The sequence below is a fragment of the Marmota marmota genome, unplaced genomic scaffold (genome assembly GCF_001458135.2).
Source record: "Marmota marmota marmota unplaced genomic scaffold, marMar, whole genome shotgun sequence".
NCBI classification, from domain to species: domain Eukaryota; kingdom Metazoa; phylum Chordata; class Mammalia; order Rodentia; family Sciuridae; genus Marmota; species Marmota marmota.
Window position 1 is genome coordinate 13,042,900 of NW_025999949.1, and position 25,343 is coordinate 13,068,242.

The 25,343-nt window shown below is 29.8% G+C and overlaps 1 protein-coding gene across 5 annotated transcripts in view; it reads right to left on the reverse strand.

Moving 5' to 3' along the window:
- The window catches only part of Csmd3 (CUB and Sushi multiple domains 3), a 1,105,037-nt gene that overhangs the window by 955,666 nt on the left and 124,028 nt on the right, over nt 1–25,343 (reverse strand). For all 5 annotated transcript variants that reach the window (XM_048802036.1, XM_048802034.1, XM_048802033.1 and 2 more), the window contains exon 3: nt 9,085–9,197. In XM_048802036.1, the coding sequence (XP_048657993.1) occupies nt 9,085–9,197 (113 nt within the window). The remainder of the gene's footprint in view (nt 1–9,084; nt 9,198–25,343) is intronic.

The window sequence follows — 25,343 nt, forward strand, 5'->3', positions numbered from 1 at the left end:
GAAGCCCAAGCTCAAGGCCAGAGGCCTTGTTTATATATTTTTACAAACTACTATACTATACGTTTGTGAGAAACTAGTAAGGGGGTGTCCAGCCAAGTAAAACAGGGCAACATGAAAATAGGAAGTTTATCTATATTAAACTCTTTTGAAGAGACTCTTTTGCTGATAGTCCCAAAATCAGCCGTGGTGAAGATTTCTAGAGAAGCCCAGTTAAGACTTTTCTGTGGAGAAAGGGGGTGCCACTACAATAACTGAAATATAATCTGACTGCCTTTCAGGTTAATTCTTTAAATTAATGTGAAGCCTTTGAAGTAACACACAGATGGACTGCTTTGAAAATTATGGAAAAATAAAGCAACAGGTTTACATGGAAAAAATGGAAATTCTGATTTACATTATTAAAAGGTTATGATTTATTCAATATAAATCAAAATATAACATCTGTTGTTTTCATATTTCCAATTTTCTCTAACTCATAAGAAAATGTATAAATAAATAGATAAATTCTCTCTTCTCACTTTAATCAACACCTATCCAAAAATCTTTGTTTGATAAATCCATCATCTGAACACTTATCCTTTTTAATTGCCTTGATCTAATCTTATTTCTTCATCATGTGTACTAAATTTAAGAAAATCAATTTATTAACTTCCCTTATCCATAAACTAACAATATTTCTAAGCATAATGATATGAGTAATGATAAATTTCTTGTGTGATAGTCTTTTCTTCATATATTCTTGGTCTCTTTAGTTTCTTAGTAAATTTTCAATTTGTATCAACCTTTAAATCAGAGGCAATAGTGGTGTGTGTGTGTGTGTGTGTGTGTGTGTGTGTGTATTCTGTCCCATAGATTGCAAATATTAAATCTTAATTTCCTTTTCCTTTTTAATATGAGAATAATTTTTAAATTATGTTATGCAGATTTCACACTTTCGTTTACCAATCTATTCTTTTTATAAAATATTTTTTTAGTTGAAGATTGGCACATTATCTTTATTTATTTTTACGTGGTGCTGAGGATCGAACCCAGTGCCTCACACATGCAAGGGAGGCACTCTACCACTGAGCTACAGCCCCAGTCCTATCAATATATTCTTTAGTGACATATTTTCCTTTGCGCTTTTGCTGTTATAATGTTTTTGTCTCCCATAATCTGATAATATTCTGTTATGTTTCTTTATGAATTATGTATTTTCATTTTTTATATTCATCTGGAATTTATGCTGTGATAAATACTACTCCTCTCATCATATTATCTAATATTACCCTGCTATAAAACCACACACACACACACACATACACACACACACACACACAAAGAGAGAAAAACAGTGCAGGAAGATAGAAGGAGAGACTAGCTTAGTAGTAAATGTATATAGAGAAATCCTATGAAATCATGATGAAGTAAGCATATTCCACATTATAGAAAGAAAGTTCAGCATATCCAACATTATAAAAGATAGGATGAAGGAACAATGACACTCATTATTTTTAAATGATATTTTCTAAGTTATTCAAATGTGCATGTAAAATACTAATGCACTATAAGTGCTTTTTTAAACAGTAGTAAATATGATGGCTAAAAATCTTGAAATTTTTAGATAACATCTATTCATTTGAAAAATCTTCCTTTAATAATATCTAAAGGAATCTTTAATTTGGCATTATCAAAGATTATTGAAAATTGTGTAATATGCATCAAATCCAGATGCTGTTATGGTAGAACACAATACACATATATTGGGAAACCATTCTCGATATATCTCTCATGTTTTCAAATCTTGTAAGCAGAGATGCTGACTCCCTTTGTTCAGTGACAATAAAGAAATATTATGTCTGTCCCGACCAAAGGGCAAGTGTGCTTACTTTTTAATATAAAAGATTCTGGTTCTCTAAGCTCAGAATTGCTCTCTCCCATAACAGCCTACCATGTTGGGGAATGTTACTTGGCCCTCTTTTCATTGCCTGTGGGAATTGAGGCTTTGAAAACACAATTTTTGGTACTCTGGCTATTTCTGTTGGTGTAAGTAAAAAAGTCCTTTGAGTATGATTAAATATGGTTTTGTGTATCATGTCTTCTGCCATAGAACTAGAGCAGATTGATTTGTTAACTTTGAAGCAGAATAAAATCTCAGAAACTTCACAGTTCTTAACAATATGTACGAATAGAAAATATAAAGTATATACACATAGGTAAATAATTTCTGATATTTCTTTGTCTCTCTGAAATTAATAATTGTATTTTCTCAAAATTACTGAAATAATACTTGATATAGTTTGGCACAAATTGTTATCTTTTGTTTTTTTCTTACCTTTTCTTACCAAAATGTCTGTATAAAGATGTTTGTACTTTGATCCAGGGACCTTATAATTATCAAGAAAATGCTTATGAATTTTTTCCTTGTCCATTTGCATAAAGGATTCCCTATAACAAATAGTTTTCAATTAATTTCTACACAAGACTTGGTGTTTTTTCATTGTGCCCTCTTTTCAAGTGAACTGGAACAACTGCCTTGTGTTTTTGTCCTGTCTCTCAACCTCTATGAGGGTTTTGACTTTAGTACCAGAAGAACAATGTGCACATGTGAAAAGTGTCATTTCTTTCCTTATTGCCAATTGAAAGTGGATTGACAGACAGCATTAGAATTACTATATTTATTAGGGAACAGAGATAAAGAAATTTGCAAAACAATTTTAAACCAAACTCTAGTATACTTTTCTTTTAAACCCCTAATTGTGTACTATCAATTATAATAGCCATCATAACATACGAGCTTTGTGTGAAAACAGCAAAATATCTTTGACATATAATTAGAGTTTTAAATTAATCAATTCCTTAATTAACTACATTCTAGCACTCATAAAAATTACAACTCATATTGGTTGGCACATATGGCATGTTTAAAAACATACATAAAAGAAGAAAATTCAAAGGAAATGGGATTATCATTTTGTTTTGTTTAATCATTCTATTCTGAAGAATAAAAGAAAACCTTTAATGTGATCTCATCTTCGCCATATGAAGACACAGATTAAGTGAACCAGGGCTTTGCAATTTCTTATTTGTCACTTTTATTTTTTATGGGCATTTTAATTTTTAAATTGCTTCATAAATAAACTAATCTATGAAAAAGATTATAAGCAAAAAATATATTTATAGAAGTATAAATAATATGTATGTATCACTTATGGATTTTAAAAACTAAAAGGTCAATATGTTTTTCTAACGTTTTTAACTATTTAATGTAATAATCTATGCATATTACAAATTTGAAGTTATTAAATATAGCCCATGTCTTCCGTTTAAGACATTCACTGGGGATTTAATCCTTTTAAAGTTGAATTTTAACAAGCATAACAAGTGTTTCCAGTATGCCAGGAATGTGCTAAAATAGGAGGCATGTATACAAAATGAAGAAGACATATTTAATACTTTCAGTGTTCTCAACGCTTAATATGAGGCAAAAATCTAAAATGAAGAAGTATTGTGTGGCAAGGTGTGGACACATCTGAGTACACAGAGAAAGATCTTTTAGTACTGAGACCAATTTGGGATTCCATAAATGACTTTCTACAGGGGATTAAGGTTTGCACAAGATCTGGAAGGATAAGTAATCAAGCCATAAAAGAAGTGTGCACAGGGTGTCCTGAATACAAGAGAGAGACTGAATTAAGTTTAAGGCAGTTTATAATTTGATACCGTAGCTAGAAACAAGACTAGAGAGGTAAGTATTTTTAGTGGTTCTATGTGTTATAATGGGCATAAGTAAGAAATGCTTAAAATGTTATTGCTTAATATCTAAAAGCATCCGTAGTATTTTTATTTGTGGTTTTCAAAGCATTTATAGTATTGATGATACTGTTGAAGCATTTTTGAGTACAGTAAGTAATTAAAAGCATGTAATAGATGTATAACTACTTGAAAATTAATAAATTCTTCTGTACATACAACCAAATGCACACGTTCATTATAATACGGTGTCTCTTAAACAGAAGATCTTTACAGAACAGATAAATTTGTCTCATTCTCTGAACTTGGATTTTTGAATACTTCCAACTACTTAAAAGAGAGAGCAAAACATACACATTACCAAAGGTCACATTAATATTAAAATGTTTCAATAGCTAACCAGGTTGACTATGGAACCCTATAGACAAAATATTTTAATTTGGCAAGAGGTCAAAGACAAAGTCTTTGCATGTATGGTAGTTCCTTGTGTTGTGTTTCTGAAATATGAAATCTCATTTATTTTTAAAGTATTTAATAATCTAATTCATTAACTTATTTTATGAACCTATCCTCACTTTATTGCTATAAACTATGTGATATATATAATTTTATAACATAAGCATCTTGCTGCAACTCAGTTGTTTTGCTAGAAGCATAATTGACTTGATTCTAAGTTGTAAGCTCTCCATTAAATTTCATGGTACTGTAGTTAAAATTTTAAAGCAAAGGAGTTGAAAATTACCCCTAAAATTAAAAAGCTCCTTTTATGTTCTTAGGGATAATTTTTTAACAAACCTGTGACCAATAACTAAATAGAATAGCATATAGTATAATTATTATTTTCTGTGTCAAATATTTTAAAAGGATATAGAATATATAGTTGACCTGAAATATCTGCAAGAATATATATTTAACTTCTTTGCTTCATATTTTAATATATATTATGATTATTCTTATTTTAGCAATACCTTTTTGTACTAATATACTTGATTAGAATTTTTCATGTAAAAAGGGAATCATAGGTTATACTTAGACCTGAAATAAGTCTCCCAAATGTATATAGGCTATAACTCCAGGACATTTAAATAAAAATTTCAAACTCAGGTAACTACTTTTAAAAATTCTTGGTTATTTCAATTTTTATATAATTTTCTAGTTTGAGAGAGTGTGTGTGAAATCACTGTGATTAGTATATACCAAAAAAGTATTATGTAATAGTAGCATTATTAGCCAAATTTTTGTTTCTGAGTTAAATGTGAAAATAATATCTTAATAGCAAATTTGTTGAAGGTGAGCATTTTGTTATTACTATGTTATATGTCATAAGCATTGCTTAATGGCACATGCAACAATCACCATGATACAATTGCTATGTGTTTCAAGTGATTTTTAAGACTATGTTCTTATTTATTTTAAGTCTGTTCCTATTAATTAAATTGCTTAACTGATATATACTGGAATTATATCAGCATAAGATGATCATTTTGTATAGTATATAATAATTAAAATATAGTCCAAGTACTTTGTACTTTATTTCCACAATAAGTGATTCCTAAATTAGTAAGAAAAAAATCCCTACGGGTTATCAATATACTGATATTTGCTATCAATGAATATTATGTGAAATTTCACATGAAAAAAATACCTGAAAAGAGAAATTTATTGCATAATGGGGTACACAGAAAAGTAATTTAAAACAATATTGTGAATTGCTCTTTATTGTCTTACAAAAAGAGAAAATATATGGTTCATTATGGATAACAATCATTTAAGGAGGGAAAAGTAAGAACTGGTACATGGATCAATGTGCTTATGTGAAAATTTTCTTATTGGTACACTATGAAATAACAACAGAAATCAAGAGTAAACATATAAAAACTTAAGCAAATTGACATTGGTACAATATTTAATTGCATTATTTTGTACTTGATAAAAGTATTGATTTGTAATTGGAATACACAGTGGTCTTTCGTCATAGTGCTGACAGCAAATAAGTACAAGCAGATTCTTAGTTTTCCTGTTCTTCTGCAAGTTTAATTAACTTCAGTGTACGAAGTTATCTTTAAATCAAAGATTCCATAGAATTTACAGTACAGGACCTTAAGTGAGAATAACTTATATTTTTCTCAAAGACCTGTCATATTTGAAACATTAAATCATTAATCACATGCAGAAATACACACATATACACACACACACGAAGTAAGGAGAGTTATTACTTCAATATTGTAGATGAGAAAATGAAGTTTAGTTAAATTAAATATTTTGTCCATAATAAATATCTTTATAGTGATACTGATTCAATAGATATTTCCTTAGTTATCTTCTTTGTATAACAGATTGGTTGGGTTTGTCTTAATCTCTTCTAGGGATAGGAAGATAGCTACATAGAACTTATACTTTTCAGAAACCTAAGAATCAGTAGTTTCTTATTATGATGCATAGTTCTGGGTTGCACTATAGGATTGGATTCAGGATACATGAGAAATCTATTGTCTACTTTTCAGTATATTCTTCAGATGAATATGATACATGCAGTCCAATGTTGGAATTTGAGAAATCATAACATCACTGATAAATAGAAACCTCATGTATTCTAATACCCAAGGATAAAGCCTTAGTAAGTGTGTAGCTACTTCTGCTGGAATTTTTTATATAGATTTGCACATTTGCACATGATGCAGTAGGCCAATGACAACCCTTCTCCAGAGCCCCCCAAAAAAGATAATTTATGGAACATATGTCAACTTACATTGAAAAAGGGATTTTGCAGATATAATTAAGGTTGAAAACTTTAAGATAGGAAGATTAACCTCTATTATTTAGATGGGGCCATGCTAAACACATGGATCCTTAAAACCAACAGATCTCTACCTGGAGTTAGAGGTGTGGGAAGGAAGAAAGTACTTGAAGTACAGACGCATTACAAAGAAAAATCAGAGATATCATTCTCAGAAGGACCAACTAGTTGCTGGTTCTCAGATATGCAGGGATCATGGACACAGAAGAGACCTGTAGGAGCTATGGGTGGGCTCCAGGTGATAGATAGCAGGAAAGAAGGATGTCAGTACTATAACTGTGAAGAACTAGATGCTGCCAACTACCAGAATGAGCTAGGAAATAGGATATATAAGCATTCTGATAAGGGCTTACACTATTGACATTTTTATTATGACTTTATGAGACACTGATAAAATAATCTAGCAGAAACCACTAAGATTTTCACTTACAGAATTATGATATATGCTGTTTATCTTGAACTTTTTTTTTCTTTTTGTATCACAGATTGAACCCAATGGTGCTTAACCACTGAGCCATATCTCCAGCCCCAGCCCCCTCCCCCTTTTTTTTTGGAGACAGGGTGTCCCTTAGTTGCTTAGGGCCTCACTAAGTCACTGAGGCTGGCTTTGAACTTGAACTTGTAAACATGCTGCTTCAGCCTCCTGAGCAGGTGGAATTACAGGTGTGTGCTACCATGCCTGCTGAGCTTCTAAATTTGGGGTAGTTTTTTTTTTTTTTTTTTTTTGCAGCAACATAAACCTAATATATATGATAAAATATATATATCAGAACCCGATATCTTATAATTCTGTGGCATGCTGGCCAATTCCTCAATAGCTGGTTGGCTAGTATCCTATATTTAAAGCTAGGACATCCCAAACATACATTTAAATTTTATGAAAATATATAAACCCATTTCCCCTAAAGCATAATGGATAGGCAGACATTTAATATTGTTTATGTTAGTAACAATAGGGAACTAAAAAATATGTTTGAATATGAATTTATGACACATGACAGCCAAACCAGAAAACATGCTGACATCATGATTCATATGCCATGTTACTAAATTTTCAATATACTTAGTGCTTTGCAAATGAATAAACTAGCCTAAATTATCATTATATTTTAATGAATACAAGTTTTCTACTAAAGAGCACTTAGTAGAAAATTATTAAATTACTAACTTCTTCAGTATTGCCAAAATTACACTTAAACCTTTGTGGTTATAATGATGAGTATGTATGAATTAAGTTGCCAACCTTAAAATAATTACTCAACTATTGTGAAAACACCTTAGAAAATTAATAGTCATTATTATCATAATGGAGAAAGTAACTCAGAACATATCCTCCCCTCGTAGACTAAATTATACATGTACTAGGCACAAAATAGCGTTCAAAACTACTGTCCATGACATTATTTGCAATGTTAAATTGAGAAATATTTTCTGCAATTATTTAGGAAAGTGTGTATTTTCTAATGAGAAATATATTACTACATAAAATGAGACTTAGTTTATAACTGTCCCCAGATGCACAATGTTACAATTTACACTGTAACATTTATATTTTATTTATGATTATTTTCGAATGTGACCATTAAATGGACTGTATTTTAAATTATGTGCTTTAAGTAACTGCTCCTGAGCTGGGGCACTTTAATCCTCAGCATACCAAATAAAGGGGAAAACAAAAAATTAAGAGTTACTAAGTAACTGCACCGTCCATTATATTTGTATGTCTCTTTATGGTAATGTTAGGTTTGGTGATGTGAATTTTGATTATATGGTCCTGGAGAGATGAGTGGAAATTTGATATAATGTCACTGGGATTAAGCAAGGCTTTTTTCCTAAATTAAATGTAAAATTTATCAGTAAATCACATACAGAAAAAAAAATTAAAAGTCCATTATCTGAAGCCTTTAGGAACAGATTTTTTTGCCATTAGAATTTTCCACATATAAAAAGTTGTAGATTCTGTATATTTTAACACCCTCAGCACAGCCTGGGACACCACTCCATCATCAAATGTTATTTCCATAATGAAACATGTCAGTGTCTATATTAAGAGACATAAATAAAGACTATAAATGGGTTTCAACCAGTTCAGGTCAAGTTTCAATGCCAAAGAAGCTTGTACTAAACTTCCAGGGGAAAAGGATAAAAAACAACTTTAGTTTTATGAGCTTAGTTTTATGAGAGACACAGCACAGCAAAGAATAAGGTAATCTCTATGATACCTGGATCACAAATCAGGTCTAAGTTCCTTTCACTTTCACATTCCACTCCTTTCTGTTACTGCCTAACCCTGTAGTAATTCATGGTCTCATAGCTGAAGAAAATTCAAGGTCAAGATGTTCCTATGTTTAGGCACAGTGAGTGATATGAAACAGCAAAGTCCACTAACTATATTTAGCATTAATGAAAGTGAATCTTATGACAATATTAGAGATAACCATATGAATTCTTTCTCCTTCACGTTGATTCTTCTTCCACTGATACTCTTGAAGAGTTCTGGTTTTGGCTACATTAAACTGGGAAGTGGTTCCTTTTATATTATCATCACTTACCTTCATAATATACTTTAAACCCATGTGCGCTAACTGCAAAATCACTGGTCAAACGTAGTGAGAACACAGATTTGGTACTTGTCACTGGTGGTGGCAGATGGAATCCTGTTAACCTAAAAACAAAATTGAATTAATTGTCAGTGACATAGGCATTTTATCTAATAGAATATAAGGAGAATTAACAGCCATGTAATTAAACACAGAAGCTTTATGTAAAAATATATAGGTGTGTTTATGACATTACATTTAGAAGACACTCATCAAAAGTAATCATTATAATTATATATGAAAATAGATAAATTTATGTACATATGTGTGTGTTGATATTTAAAAATCTATCACATATATCATCTATACGAAAATCTTGATTAATCCAAAATTTGGAAATGAGGAATTAAGAGAATATATACTCGTATTTTATGTCATTAATTTTAACAACAGAGCATTTAGAAGAAATTTTTGTCAAGTGAGTTATTCTAATGGTTTAGAATTATATTAATTGCTATATATCTATATCTATTTATCTATGTATGTATCTATATATGGAGAAAAAGAAGGGAGATGGAAAATATTTAAATTTTAGAATGAAGGAAGATGTGATCTAAGTATAAAATCTTGAAACTGAAATACCTACAAATAAAAAGTGATTTTGCTTTTACACTTTATCCTAAAATTAAAGTAAATGTATTTTAAGTGAATACCTGAAAATTAGACATTGGTTAATACTTCACATATTTATATAACAAATATTCTCATTATATTTTTGCCTATAGTGTTACCTATTTTCCTAATAATTTATTGCATATAGATACAAGTTTGAATTATATGAAAAGTGCTTTACAATTGAAAGTTTTTATAGTGTTCAACAGAAATATTAAAAGAAAAATGTATATACATGAGATCTAAATTTTCTGAAAGCTAATAAAAATAAAAGTTTTGACTTTTACATGAATTGTATTTTGATTTTTTAACATTTTTTAAATTTCTAATTGTTATGTTATTTTACTTATTAAAATGTAAATAAAAATTATATACTATTAAATTATACTATTTTTAACATATCTGCTTTTTGCCTAATACTATATAGGTAGGATTAATTCATACTGAAATTACTATATATTTTATTTGCCATAACGATACTGAAATATCATTTGCCTTTCCACTATATTGATATTTATCTTCAAGGTACAAAAATAATGAAGGGTAAAACTGGTTGGTTATGCATGAGCAAAACCCATATAGCAGCCTCAAACTACACCTAGTCATTAGTCATATTTTTATTCTACATACAGTACAAAAAAAGAAAAAAAATCCAGTTGTTCTTAAAAATATACTTGTTGAAGCTGTAAGCAATTATTTATTTCATTAAATCTTTATACTACTCTTTAATGACTAGTGTGACTAAACAAGAAATAGTCATAAAATTCTCAAAACATGATTGTTGTCTAAAGGAGAAACAGTTACAAGATTGTTTAAATTGACAGCCACTATTTTCAGAGAACACAATTTTTACCCAAAATAAGGACTGAGAAGTAAGCTGTAGTAATTTGCACTTGGGTATTTGATATATATTTTCTCACATTGTATTTTCTCCAATAAAAATAAAGCCCTAGTTTGGCACATCAAGTTATGATTTATTGTCAATAACAAATCTAAACTTTTGAGAAAAAATAAGATGGAAAATTTTAGTTCAAAGTCAATCTACCACTTAACCTTTACAGCTTCCCCACATTTAAATATTTCTGAAGAGATCAGTAGCAATACAAATAAATGTGCCTGAGTAATTTAGCAAGACTCTTTCTTAAGATAAAAAAGGGTTGGGGAGTTGGGGATATAGCTTTGTGGTATAGACCCCAGGGGTCAATTGAAAAAACTGCAAAATAAAAGTGATTTTTTAAAAAAATATTGTGTCATGAAATATAATCAACATTTTGAAAAGCTCTATAACTCGGGGAACCATCATTTTCAATGACTGATGCATAATGGTTAAAAAATGCACAAGTTAAAAAAATCCATTACAAGGACAAAATGAACCAATGGATTTTAATATTACAAAGTACAAAGTATTCATTGATAGAATTTTGAATTCTACATCCCATTAACTTGTGATGCTTTTGCGTAGAACTGAGAAAGAGTATCCACTTGTATTTGCAAAGGTATTAAAAGACTTCTTCTTCCAATTATGTATCTAAGTGAGACCAGATAATGTTCACCCTTTATCAACTAAAATTAGATATTGCAAAATATTGAACAAAGTAGATATGAGAATCTGAGTGTTTTCTATTAAGCCAGATATTAGAGTCACAAAAATACAATTCAATGCATTTTTCTCACTTTTGTTTTTGACATAGTTATTTCTTATTAAAATATCATTTATTTTAACATGTCATGGACTTATTCTGGATATTTATGAATGAAGCAATAAGTTCAGACTATTTTTTTCTGCTTTAAGTTTAATACAATTTATTTTAGCACTAGCATGCCACAGAATGTAGAGGAAAGAGCAATGGATTTTTAGTTATAGCACTAATAATCTAACATTTAATGACTATTTTGGGGTAGATAGCTTTATTATAAATAAAGACAGAAAGGTAGGCAACCAGTATTCATTTCCACTCCTTTCTCCATATGGTGTTGAAGCTTCTTTTGCCAGAATAACTTTCATTACCAACAGTATTCCCCATTAGATTATACCAATGAAGACACTTTCATAACTTTTAGGATGTGAATACAAGTATAAGCCATTGGTATGTCTTCATGAGTAGGTGCAGGGGCTTTTTCAGGGTTAAAGCTGATTTTGTTTCCCATTTTATTACCAGATATTTTATTCAAAACCACCATTTTGGTTATGCAAAGAAATGAGCTCATTAGTGGTGTTTTTTTTTTTCTTCCCAATTCCTTCAAACTCCTGATTTCCTGGAAGTTAGAGAAGGTTCTCCCTAAACTTCATGTCCTAGTCTTAAGCTTAGAATTTTTTAATTAAATATGTTCCTATTTGAAATATTTCCTTTCTTCTTCCCTCACTCACTCCCTGTTTCTGTCCTTCCTTCCTTCCATAGACTATAAAACCATTATGCCATGGAGAAAACCTTTCCTTATTTTAAAAACAGAAATTGAGAATACCCTTATCTCATTATATCTAGAGGTACCCTGCTATCATAAATCATTCTTTCCAGTCATTGGTTTTTGGTTTTCAAGGTTAACATTATATCTGGATCTATGAAATATAGAGCCAAACAATTTGTTCAAAAAGAAAGCATTTCAATCCCTTTACTTTCTTCTGTGAATTCTTCAAAACCACATTAATGTCTCATTTTCTTTTCTTTCTTTTTTTTTATTCATGGAGTAATTTATCTTTAAGAATACAAATGACCATAATTTTCAGTAGTTGAACTTCTGAGAACACTCAAAATAAGGGAAGTTATACTGGGCAATTAATTAATTGTCAGACATTTGAATCTGTTTTTAAGTGTCCTCACCTTGCATTTACACCTGTTAAGAAACATCTTTTTAATGTTTGAAGATTTTGAGAGACAGTTATGTTGAAAACCATGACCTTGTATCCTGGCATATATAATTGTAAAAAATGTTATTACTTACTTAATAGGAATTTGACATTGGGCAAGTGGTGACTTCATCATAATAAACTAGGAATAAGACAAAGTTGATAGTAGGAATTATCCCAGAGTCCTTTTTAGAGTATTATTTGAAATAATGCTTATATAAATGTAGCACATTTTGTTTTATTTAATCTATGCATTTAAAATGTGTATACACTAGAAGTGTGAATTTTGTTCATTTTTTCCAAACATTAAAGGATTTACCCATACAACCTATGTCATTACATAATTCATAATGTATCTACTGTATTTGAGGCAGACTAATTATGAAAATGTAATATTTAAACTAAAAAATATAGAAAGGTTTTGAGATTATATGCTACTCACCAGATTTGTGTACTTAGATATGTAAAATATGAATTAAGAAGTATTATATTGCATAAAAACAGAGCATAGATTTTTTTGTTCTCATTTCACACTATGTAAGAATAAAGTATTTCTACAATTTTTATATTATTCTCCTTCAGTGCAATTATATAAGCCCCATAAGAAATTGAGGATAATTATATTATAATATAAAAAATATAAAAAAAAATTATTGAAAATAATAATACAATACCTAGACCACATGAACAGTAATAAGGTAAAGAAATGCTAATTACTAAACCTGCTGTATATTTTGCTTAAAAGATTGTGCTATTATTTTATTATTGATTTTTATTATTGATTTTAATTACTTATACATAACAGTAGAATGCCTTTGGAACATATCATACATGTATGGACTATAACTTCTCATTCTTCTGGTCGTTCATGAGTCTGACTCATTCTATTATCCTTCCTATCCCTGTATCCCTTCCCTTCCCCTCCCTTTACATGCAAAAAAAACAAAACCAAAAAAACCTCAATAATCCAATCAATAAATGGGCAAAGGAACTGAACAGAAACTTCACAGAAAAAGACGAAATACAATTGATCAACAAATATATGAAATAATGTTCAACATCTCTAGCAATTGGAGAAATGCAAATCAAAACTAAAATTCCATCTCACTCCAGGCAGAATGGCAATGATCAAGTAATGATAAATGTTGACAAAGATGTGGAGGAAAAGGAAACACTCTTATATTGCTAGTGGAACTGCAAATTGGTGCAATCACTCTGTAACAGTATGGAGATTCTTCAAAAGCTTGGAATGGAACCACCATTTGACTCAGCTATCCCACACCTCACTTTTTACTGAAAGGACTTAAAATCAGCACACTATAGTGTCAGAGCCACATCAATGTTTATAGCAGCTCAATATGTAATAGACAAACTATGAAATCAACCTAGATATCCTTTAACATATGAATGGATAAAGAAAATGTTTATACATACACAATGAAATATTACTTAGCCTTAAAGAAGAAAGAAATCATGGCAATTGCAGGTAAATGGTGAAATATCATACTAAGTGAAATAAGTCTATCTCAAAAAACCAAAGATATTTTCTTTGGATTATGCTATCATTTTAACTTTGTTCATGACATATAAGTAGAAACACCTTAAAAATGAGAATGTAAATAAGTATCTTTTAAAATTTTCACTACAGATAGTCATTGGCATTGGTCTATTGGTAATTATTTGCTTTAGATTTTTCACATTAGAATAAATACTTATTGCTAAAATAAATTACTTTGAATCAAGCTTTATGTTTGATTTTTTTTCCTAACAGGGATTTTAGAGACAGGGTCTCACTAAGTTGCTTTAAGGCCTTGCTTAGTTGCTGAGACTAGCTTTCAATTTATGATCCTCCTGTCTCTGCCTCCTGAGCCACTGGGATTACAGAAGTGTGCTACCACACCTGACAATGACAAAAGATTTTTCATGAGGATATCATACACTTTCATATAGACACGCTAAAATTTGTGAGAGTGATGATTGTAATTTTCCAGATGTTTTTTTCTTCTAGTAGAAACCCAGAGCCCTACACATACTACTATTGAGCTACATCCCCAGTTCCAGAATACTTTTATTCTATTTTAAGTCAATATTTTGTTTTCAAAGTTATCAGATAGATGTAATTGAGGGATTATAATTATGCTTACAAGATACACAATACACTAGTTATATTCATTGTGAGATTACCACTTCCTTATAAGATTATTATCACTGCCATTTGAAATGATTAGTTGTGTGTGTGCACACTTATGTGTGCACAGATGCTTCTCTTCCTACAACTGGTATATGTTATAGCATCTCAAAACCTCTTTTCTTAGCATTTTAGGTTAAATTAAATTATAATCTTTCTTTACTTAAGTACATTATAAAAATTTTTAATATTACAGTGCAGTGACATAAAACACGTACAGCCATCTATTTGGTGAATTTAGACAATGTTTATGAATTAGTGTTATCAACTGATCATTTTTTTCTGTAAAATTCAAACTCATTCATTTAATCTGTTTTAAAATAATAATTATAGGTCATATTCAAATAATTTTAAATTGGACAACTTGATAAAAAATAAATTACTTGTTATGATAATATGAATTCTTTTACTCTATTTGAGGTATTTTTTAAAAATTAAACTTTTATACAATTTAGATGAAATAATTGTAAAGTTTTCCACTCCACAATATTGATGATGATTAAGTTCAATAAACATTGGCATATTAATTATGTTATGATGTAAAATATTTTATTTTAGAGGTATGGTCTTCACATAATTTGAAGTTACATTTTTAACATTCCTATAAATGCTTTTGAGATATTTGCTAACATGTAAAATGCCATTTCAATGGTGTTTTAATGAACTATAACATATACATTTTAATTTCATAAAACATAGATATAGAATTTGACATTTCACAATGTTGTACTATGTCTTTTTGTCTGCTTTAAACATGAAAATCTCCTTAGTACATCTCTATGTGTTGGTATTATTTATTAGCATTGAAATGCACCACCATGTCAGACTCATTGAAACTATAGTTATATGTATATAGTCCTTATATTATTGCTGAATAATGTTTAGATATAAGCTCATGGTACTCTGAGCCATTAGATACTTCTTCTTACTATAATTAATTAAGTATGTTATTATCTATGTATCTATCTATATATATATAATTAATTATATTAATCCAGATATATAATTAATATAATTATATATTAATTAATGTAATTTTAGTGAACAAGGGCAGTCAAACTACTTAAAACAGAAAATTAACCATGATTTCAAAATTGAAATATTTTTATAAAGGAAGTTTTTTTGACAGTTTTGATGTGAAACAAGAAAAACTATTTTAGCTAATGAAATGATGTTAAATGTTAACAGTTACTAAGTGTCTAGTGTGAATTAAATGTTTAACATACATTCTCATTATTTCCCATGACCTGTATGACTACTTGTGACTTTGTTTTTATTATCCCATTTTTAAAATGAAGAAACCAAAGGCCTGAGAAGATAAATTTCTTGTTAAAAACCACATCATTAGTAAATAACAAAGTCAGAAAGTAAAGCCATGTTTCTTTTGCTCTTCTGTGAGGACTCTCAATTAGTATGGCTAAATTTTTAATGAGTTCACCAGTTTATCCAAATTATTCTGACACTGGAAGGTATGTGAGAGCTTAAAAACTAATCCATGGATCAGACAATTAGAAGATCACTTTGCCCTGAGTAGCTTCAATGAGGTGGTAAATTAAATTTTAGTGATTATTATAAGAAAAATTAAAAGAGAAAATACAGAAAACCTGTATTGCCAATAATTTTAAGAAACTGTGAAAACAATATGAACTATAATGTGATTGACATTCACCTTGACAAAGGGCAATTCTTATTATAGGCTGTGGAAAAATAAAATGAAGTACTGAATAATACTATAAGTATTAATGCAGGATAATAGAAGCCAAGATTTTTAAATTATCACCATTACTGGTTATGTAAAATTTTTCTGTGCTATGCATCAATATTTTATACATTTAATGTTCAAAAATACTCTGAAGATGTATGTTCTTACTTTTATATTCCTACTTCCCATAAAGTTTAGAGTGGTTAAATGATTTGTTTCCTGCATTCTCTTTATTTAATCGGATAATTAGAATTCAATAGAGGGTTTTCTGACTTCAAAATACATGTTCTGCTGGTATAAACTATTACCACCACAACTGAGATATAAGATGAAGGTGAAGAAGAGTGGTATTTAGAATTAGGTATTAAAAGAGTAAAATGTCTTCCTATCAAAGAAACTAACACAAAAGCAATGCTATTCAAAAATAAATTTTCTACAGGCAAATTGAAAATAAGTATATAAATAAAAATGATAAAAACAGCACAATTTAGTAGCTGGGAAAAAATATGTGTGATGAAGTGGAAGAGATAAGAACTAATAAAGTTTTCCTCAATTTTTGAATAAAACATTTTATTGATAGCATTGAAAATAGACGTGTGACCAGATTTGAGAAGGAATGTCCATATGTACAAAATAATTGATCATTAAAGAATAAGGCTAACATTACTGCCTATCAACCTCCCCCACCTATAAAATTCTTACTTTATGGATTGTGTCCCATGAATGCTCTGCTATCAGATATACATAATATCAAAAAGTGGGCAGAGGCGATCTTCCTGTTTCTTTGATAAGAAATACAAGATCCATAGGAACCATAAAACCAGCCAACATATATCAAAGGGAAAACCCCTGAAAATACCTGGATATGAAATTGGAGGCTCTTGATGCTTCCTGGGGGACACAATCCAAAAAGTAAGAATTTTATAGATGAGGGGAGGTTGATAGGCAGTAATGTTAGCCTTATTCTCAAATATATTAATTGTAAAGTCATTTACATTTGTGCTTCTATGCAGTGATAAGGAAAGTATATCAATGTTAAAGATTAAAAAACAATTTTGTATTATATTAACTATGATATTTGTATATTTTAGTTAAATTATGTTTATTAGCTTCATATATTAAGTTGGAAAAAAGAATTTCCATGTAGCTATTACTGAATTTAGGAACTTAAATGCTACAAAGTTAGAGAAGATACATGCTTAGCTGTCAAGACTCTACCAGTTTAGTCCATGTTTTAGTTCAAGGGTAAACATGCAAACCAGAATCTGGTCACACGTTTATTTTTTATGTATATTTTCAGTTATATGACTGAAAATATTTTATTTGGAAGTCAAAGTAAGCTCTGGAATTTCATATTAGAATTAATTCATAGAACTAGGAAAACTGAAATGTGAAAAAATTACCTACCAATTTGATGCAGTAATAAATCAAATATGAAAGATATATTAGTCTATTAAGTCATCCCAAGGATGGTTTAAGTTTAATTTACATAAATTAAGAAAATGAAAAATATTATTTTATTCACACTAATAGTCATCTGACCTAAGGCAAATATTACTGAATATATACATTATATTAGTATTATGTTAAGTATATTCTTAAAATACTTATTTTAAATAAATCAAAATTTTTCTAGAATTAGAAGTCATCAATGTAAAAACAGTTCGATTCACTTTATGCCATTTTATAAACCCTTCAGATATAAATTTATATGATCATTTTGAAAATTTTATTTTCACTATTGAGCTAAATAAAAATTAACGAAGAAGAAGAACCAGATCAGAATATCATCAAAAATTGATTATATATTTTCCATCAACAAGTATTATATTGAGTATATATTATGAATTAGTCAAGAATTTTTATAGTAACTACCCACTATCTAATTAAAAAACCTTAATATTTTCATATTGTGTTGTCTGTCCAATGACTGAAGGAGAGAACTACAAAGAAGATGAAATTCTTGTGTTGGCCCCTCGCTCTTGTGGACAGCATGGATTAAGCAAAGTGGGGAATGATGGAGGAGAGCATAGAGATTAGGGAGCAAGTTTAGTAAAATCCCAGGGGACAGTAAAGGTAAAAAATGTATAAAGAAGAGTTCAAGTTTTGGCTGTAAACAAGGATTTCAGAGAAGAGAGTGAGAGACTGAAAAAAGAGAAGACAAGAAACAGAAATTTACCTAGAGAAAATATGTGCACTCACTGCCTATATCAAAAGGTCATGTCCATGGCTCATTACTTATACTCAAATTGTTGAAGGAAAATAGGAGTGAAAAGAACACTTTTTTGGCAAATATTTTCTCATTGTGTTCATATTAACTGCGACAATCTGTAAAAAGCAGGAAACCTTTTTCATTTAGAAAACAATTCACATGACCTTCTGGCTCACAGTCAATCAGTGCTGCTAAAAACAGTAGCCGAAATCATACTTAATACATATTTTCGGAGAGTATCTGTGTATTTGATGAATAAGAGATGCACAATGACCAACTGAATTTTAATAAATTTTCTCAGAAATGACTTGTGAATTTGTTCTGCATTCTTGCTTACATCTTATTTTTAATCTAGAATATTTTATAATTTTTAATTATTATGGCAGACTTAAAGTTGGAATTCTGTTTGCTCCTCCTGCTTATTTGAAAAATATTTGCACTATAACTATTTATTACACTATAATAACAAAAGCAAAAATGTGTTGCAGTGGTTTTGTAGTCAAACAATTGATGTTAAGAAAACATATCATTGGTAGAAATCTGAGGATGAATTTTGGTCTGGCACAGCATTGTTTAAAGCATATTATTATTTTCTGTAGTAATTTTGAAGGTGTATGACAAAACTATTGAGCCTTTACTCCAAGAGAAAGTGCCAAAAAATATCAGAATGTTACTAAGTGGGAAAATATTGTCTGCCTTTAGAAATATATTACAATATACTTCTTTAAAAATACATTATAACATAAAAATTTATTACAAATCAAACTTCAAGCCCGAAATGTTATTTCTTATTTCCTATCCAATAAATATAATATGTAAAATAAATACATAACTTCTGTCAGTTCCATATTTCCCTCTAGATTATATCTCCGTTTTGGTAGTTCTACATCAAAAGTTCTTTCAACAATAGTCAATACTCACAGTTTCCATTTTGTTTCCTCCTACTCTTTCCTGAACCTATCCACTTCAATCTGACTCTTTCTCCCAGTGCTGCTGGAAAAATGACTTATAAAACTTTCAAATGACCTCTATGTTGTTAAATGCAGTGGGCACTGAACGTGAAGAACCTTTGGCTTCAGCATTTGTCATAGGCACTCATGCCTCTTTTTGCTTTCTTCACTTTCCTCTCAGGATACTTACTTTATTCACTTGGTTTTCTCTTACCTTTCTGGCCTTTGCTTTACACTTAGGAAAACATTTAACAATATGCAAATATGATTAAATTTTAATAATTGTATCTTCTATATATACTCAGTCAGCCTTCTACTCTGACATTTAGAGAATCTCTTGCACTTTGTATTTGAAAATATGTACAGATTTATGCCTGGTACCTTTCTTTTCTTTTTAAAATATCTTTATTTATTTATTTTTAAGTTGTGCTGAGGATCGAACCCAGTGCCTCACACATGTGAGACAGGCTCTCTACCACTGAGCTAGAGCCCCAGCCCTACTACCTTCCTTTGTAATAACAATATAAAAAACACTATAAGTGTCTATGTGTTAAAAATAGAATATAAAGTACATTGTATTCATTATGAAGGTGTTGTATGAATGAGTGGATAACCATGAATGAATCATACCAATATTCAAAACATGGATGACTTTTAGAAATATGTTAAGTCAAAAAACAAGTCCCTGAAAACATTCTTAACTTAAAAAATTAAATATTATGATGCATAGAGATAAATTTATGTATGATTATAGTTTTAGAAAAATAATGAATGGGGGTAATTACAGTCACAACATAGGGATGCTTGTTCCTGTGCTGCTATGGTTTTGATAAATATCCCCCAAAGATCCATGTGTTAAATACTTAGTCCCAAATATGGTATTTTGGGAGGTGGTAGGATCTTTTGGAGGTGGGACCATACATGCCTTAAGTCATTGGGGATATACTCTTGAGGGAGATTGTGGGATCCCTACTTTTGCTCTCTCTCTTTGGTTTCTGGCTTACAAAGTCAGCAGTTTGCTCTATGTGCCTCACCCCTTCCATATGATACTTCTACCAAAGATCTAAAGAAATGGGTCCATACCATCTTGTACTGGAACCTCCAAAACTGTGAGACAAATAAACCTCTCCTCTCTTTCTTTCTTTAATTTTAGTGCTATTAATCAAGCACTGGATCTCACTTATGCAAGTCAAATGGTTTCTACTCTACCACTGAGTTTATATTCCCATCCCTGAAATAAACCTATTCCCATTATAAGTTTATGATCACCTATATTTCATTATAGTGACAGAAAGCGGACTAATATACTAATATAGTAAAGTCAGAGTGAGAATATGGAAACTCAGAGAAATGGAATTGATGCCCATTTTATTCTGCTGCATTTTGTGTATAAAACTTAATAAATATTATGTATACAATGTATTTCAAAAGAGAATGTGAGAGAATATAGGAAATTCATGTGAAAATATATTTGAATGCATTGAGTTAGTGAATACTAGTATTCCAACAAATATGGTATGACTATTTGTTGTTTTACATATTAATTTTCTTTTTGGTTCAGTATTTTTCAATGATTACATTTCACCCAGAAATAATTTCAATTTTTAAATTTGAAAATACTATCTGAAAGTACATTAAATAAGATTGCTGTGTTTGGTTCATGCAATTTTTAATATAACCATAATTTTAGATTATTTTATATATACATAAATGTGTATATATAATATAGTTATTTATATATGTATATATATATATTTCTATATAAGGCTATTACATATATATCAATCAAATAGGCATTTTGATGCTGCCATTTTACAGAACAGATAATGAAAGTTTACGAAGTGTAACTGACTTTCATATGAAATATTTCTAATCAGTTATTATACCATGTACATTTTGCTTTCAGAAAGTCAGTACTCTTTTACTAAAAGCAGGCAAATGGAAATAAATCTTTTCATTGATTTGATGTGAAAGATTGAATAAATATAATACATGGAAAAATGTTAAAACTTGCTTATTTTCATTTCTTGTTCTATGTTTTAACCCCAACCCTAATGGTTTAATTTAGTCTGTTTTTTTTTTTTTTCACACAAAACAGCCTTAATTCTTTTGGCAATATGCCTAGTATAAACAATAGATAGTTGTGTATACTATTGAATCCTTGCCTTCCTCAGATTTGAAAGAGCCTTTTATGTTCACAAAAAAGTTTTAGAAATCGTGTCTGTCCTTGAGATCTATCCACTCATTAACGTGGATACTCTAAAGTGAGTGATGATATCTAAAGGGAAGACTCATTAACTGCCTAAGGTGCATCAAAATTTAATTGACATTTTTCTTAATTCACTTGTGTACCCAATGGCAACACACTAAGTCTTCAGTAAATTAGAAGGTTGAGGATGGGGATACTAACCACAATAGAACATCTTTCAAAACTTGTCTGCAGGAAAACAAAATTTTCTATATTCCCTTTCTGTTTTCTGGGCTCTTTTCTATATAAGGCTATTACCAAAACCAGAGTTGAAAAAATATTCATATTACAGAAACATAAGGAAAACATAATATTGCTTCACTTTATTTACTGAATAAATAGTTGTTTATATCACATATGCAATTTCTGCAGACAACTATACACACAAACCATCTATCAGGCATCCAAGCCTCTGCATTTCCCTGACATTTTGTTGTGCAAGAAAGATAATTAGGATATAAGGACTGCTTCCAGCTCCAAAGGGAGAAATCTACAGAGCCAGCAAATTGGATTGAGTTCTATCATTCTCAATCTAACCTTTATGACAGCCTAGAGACAGGGACAGGAGAAGAAATATCATCAAGGAAAGTTAAATCATCAGAGTGCACTGCCATAAAATATACCCTGTGGTTGTTTGTTTCTATGATCTAATTAGCCATTTAGATATTTTCTAATAATTTTCATGGGGAAGATGTTCTCTACCTTATTATACCTACAGGAAAGGAGATGGATGATTGTATGTCATTGAAAAGAGCAGAAAGTAGGAAGAGGAAAATTTGTATCATGAGTGTTAAAAACTTGGATGGGAAATTCATGAAGCTAAAGAAAAAAAAGAAGGAGACATAAGATAAATTATGTAAGAAAAGAACTATACTGACCTTGCAGGAACATTGAGGGGACACTGCCAATATTTTCTGAAGGAAGGTCTAAACCTTACATATATGGGAATTAAAGCTAAAGATTGCTGCTTATTCATTCATTACTATCCCTAGTTTACATCCTTTAGGTTTGTGAATTCTTTGGTTATGTCAAGAATCAAGCAAGTTTGTATAACAAATAAGAAATTGTGACAAATTACTTCATATTTATCCCTCACTTAATGGCGAAAAATGCTGGTTAAATAATTGCTATTTAACAGAGTGATCAAAACAAAAGTTCAGAAAATTTAACCATAACCATGGTAATAATGTATATTCTATAATTATTGTCAAAAAGGTATAAAAATAGATCATGAATAGTCACATAGTAAAGGTTGGGTGCAGATATTTTATTATAGAACCAAAAAGAAAGAATAGCATTTTCTCTAACTTGAACAAGTACTCATCTTTAAAAAATTTATTGAAAGATGCTTAATTGTAATTATGCCCAAAGGCAGCCAGCTGGGACACACAGTGTATTAGCTGTCATTTCTAGGACTCCTTAAAATATATAAAATCTAGTTTTTAATACCTGAAGAGAACAAAATGAGCCTAATCTCCTTCATACCTGACAAAGTGTAGGCCTAATTATAAAGGCTAACACTCAAACTTCAGAAGAAAATACAGTAGAATTTTTTCATCTTTGGGTAAACAAATATTTATCAGATGACATATAAAGCACTCACTAAATGAGTTATTAATTAATTGTACTTTGTTAAAAACTTTGACTCATCAAAACTAATATAAGGAAGTAAACAAGCAAGTTACAGATGCAATAATAAAGTTGCACTGTATGTATCTGTCAAAGATATGAGCTAAAGATAAAGACTTATGATTCAATAATATCCAGACAAATCAATCAATATAATTAAAAATAGGCAAAATTATTTCAATGGACACTTCATAAGGGTATATAAATAAATGGTCAAGAAACACATGATCAATATAATAATTATCACAAAAATACAAACTAAAAATCTAAAATAAAGGGAGCAATTTCATATGACGGGAGAGATATGGAGCAAACCAAACTCTAATACAACAATAGTAGAGTATAAAATAAGAAAAACAGCTTTGGAAAAATTTTTGGCAGTTTTTTATGCAATTAAATCTAGATCTATCCAATGACCAAACAATTCTGTTCCTGGCATTTATATTTCTTCATTAATATTCTTGAGTCTTTATTCAGGATAGCTCATACTTCAAATAATGCAAATATTCATTAACAGGAAAATAGTTCATAAAATTTAATGTTATTGAGGAACAAAAAGGAACAAGTTGCTGATGCACATAACAATGTAAAGGAATCTCAAAAATATTATGCTAAGTGAAAAAGAACCAGACACAAGACTGCCTGTTATATCAATGAAATTCCATGACTGTTAGAAAGAATTAAAGTAATTCACACAAAACAAATAAGTACAGTGGTTATTGGGGAGATACCTATTACTGGAAAGAGATAAAATGAAATTTTCTGGGATGATAAAAATGTTCATATATTAAGTAGGTTGTATGTTACATGAGTTTATATATATTTTGTATATAACAGTTAAGTAAAAAAAAACATTTACTTAACTGTGCTTTTAAGATTTGAATATTGATCTATTGAAAAATATGTGCCTCAATTTAAAAAATTATGTTTTAACTTGAATTTTTGTTACTTCAAAATGAAACTCAATTATTTTTATTTTAATCATCAGTGAAAACAAGATGTCTATGAATAATCATATATTCCAAAGATTTGAACCTACTGACTTAGGGTTTTCTGTGAGCTATAAGAGAAAAAAAAATTGTTGAGAAAATAAAATAAGGTAGGACAACACTATATAATCATTTACACATCCTATTTACAACTGTACAAAGTAATCTCAATTCTCAGGATTTATTTTCATTTTTATTAAAGTATATAGGCTGAGATTATAAATTTAAAGTTAGAAAATAACTTCACACTATAGTTTTGATTTATTTGAAGGTCTAAACTACTTACAATAGATTTAGTCACAGCTCATTTTTATGATATTCATATTTTTCCAGTTTGAATTTTAAATTAATTAATTAATGATAAATATATGATAGGAAGAGAGGTAAGGAATCTAGACTGCTATTTTTTAATGCCACTGGTTATTCAAAGTAAAAATCTCAGGAATCAAAGAGTAGCATAAAGAGGAATCACCCTGATGTAACTGTCATGGTTTAGATATGAGATGTCCACCAAATGTTCATTTGTGAGACAATGCAAGAAAATTTAGAGGTAAAATTGTTGGCATATGTGAACCTTAACAGAATCAGTGCAATAATCCACCTGAATGGATTAGCTAGGTGATAACCATAGGCTGGTATCATGTGGCTGGTAGAGATAGATCACTGGGTTCACTGGAGTATTGCCTTTGAGGTACATATTTTCCTCTGATGAACAAAGCTCTCTCCCCTTCTGGATTGCCATGTTATGAGCTGCTTGCCTCTGTAACACCCTGGTGATATAATATTCTGATTCATCTTAGGTCCAGAGCAATGGAGCTGGCTATCTATGGACAGAG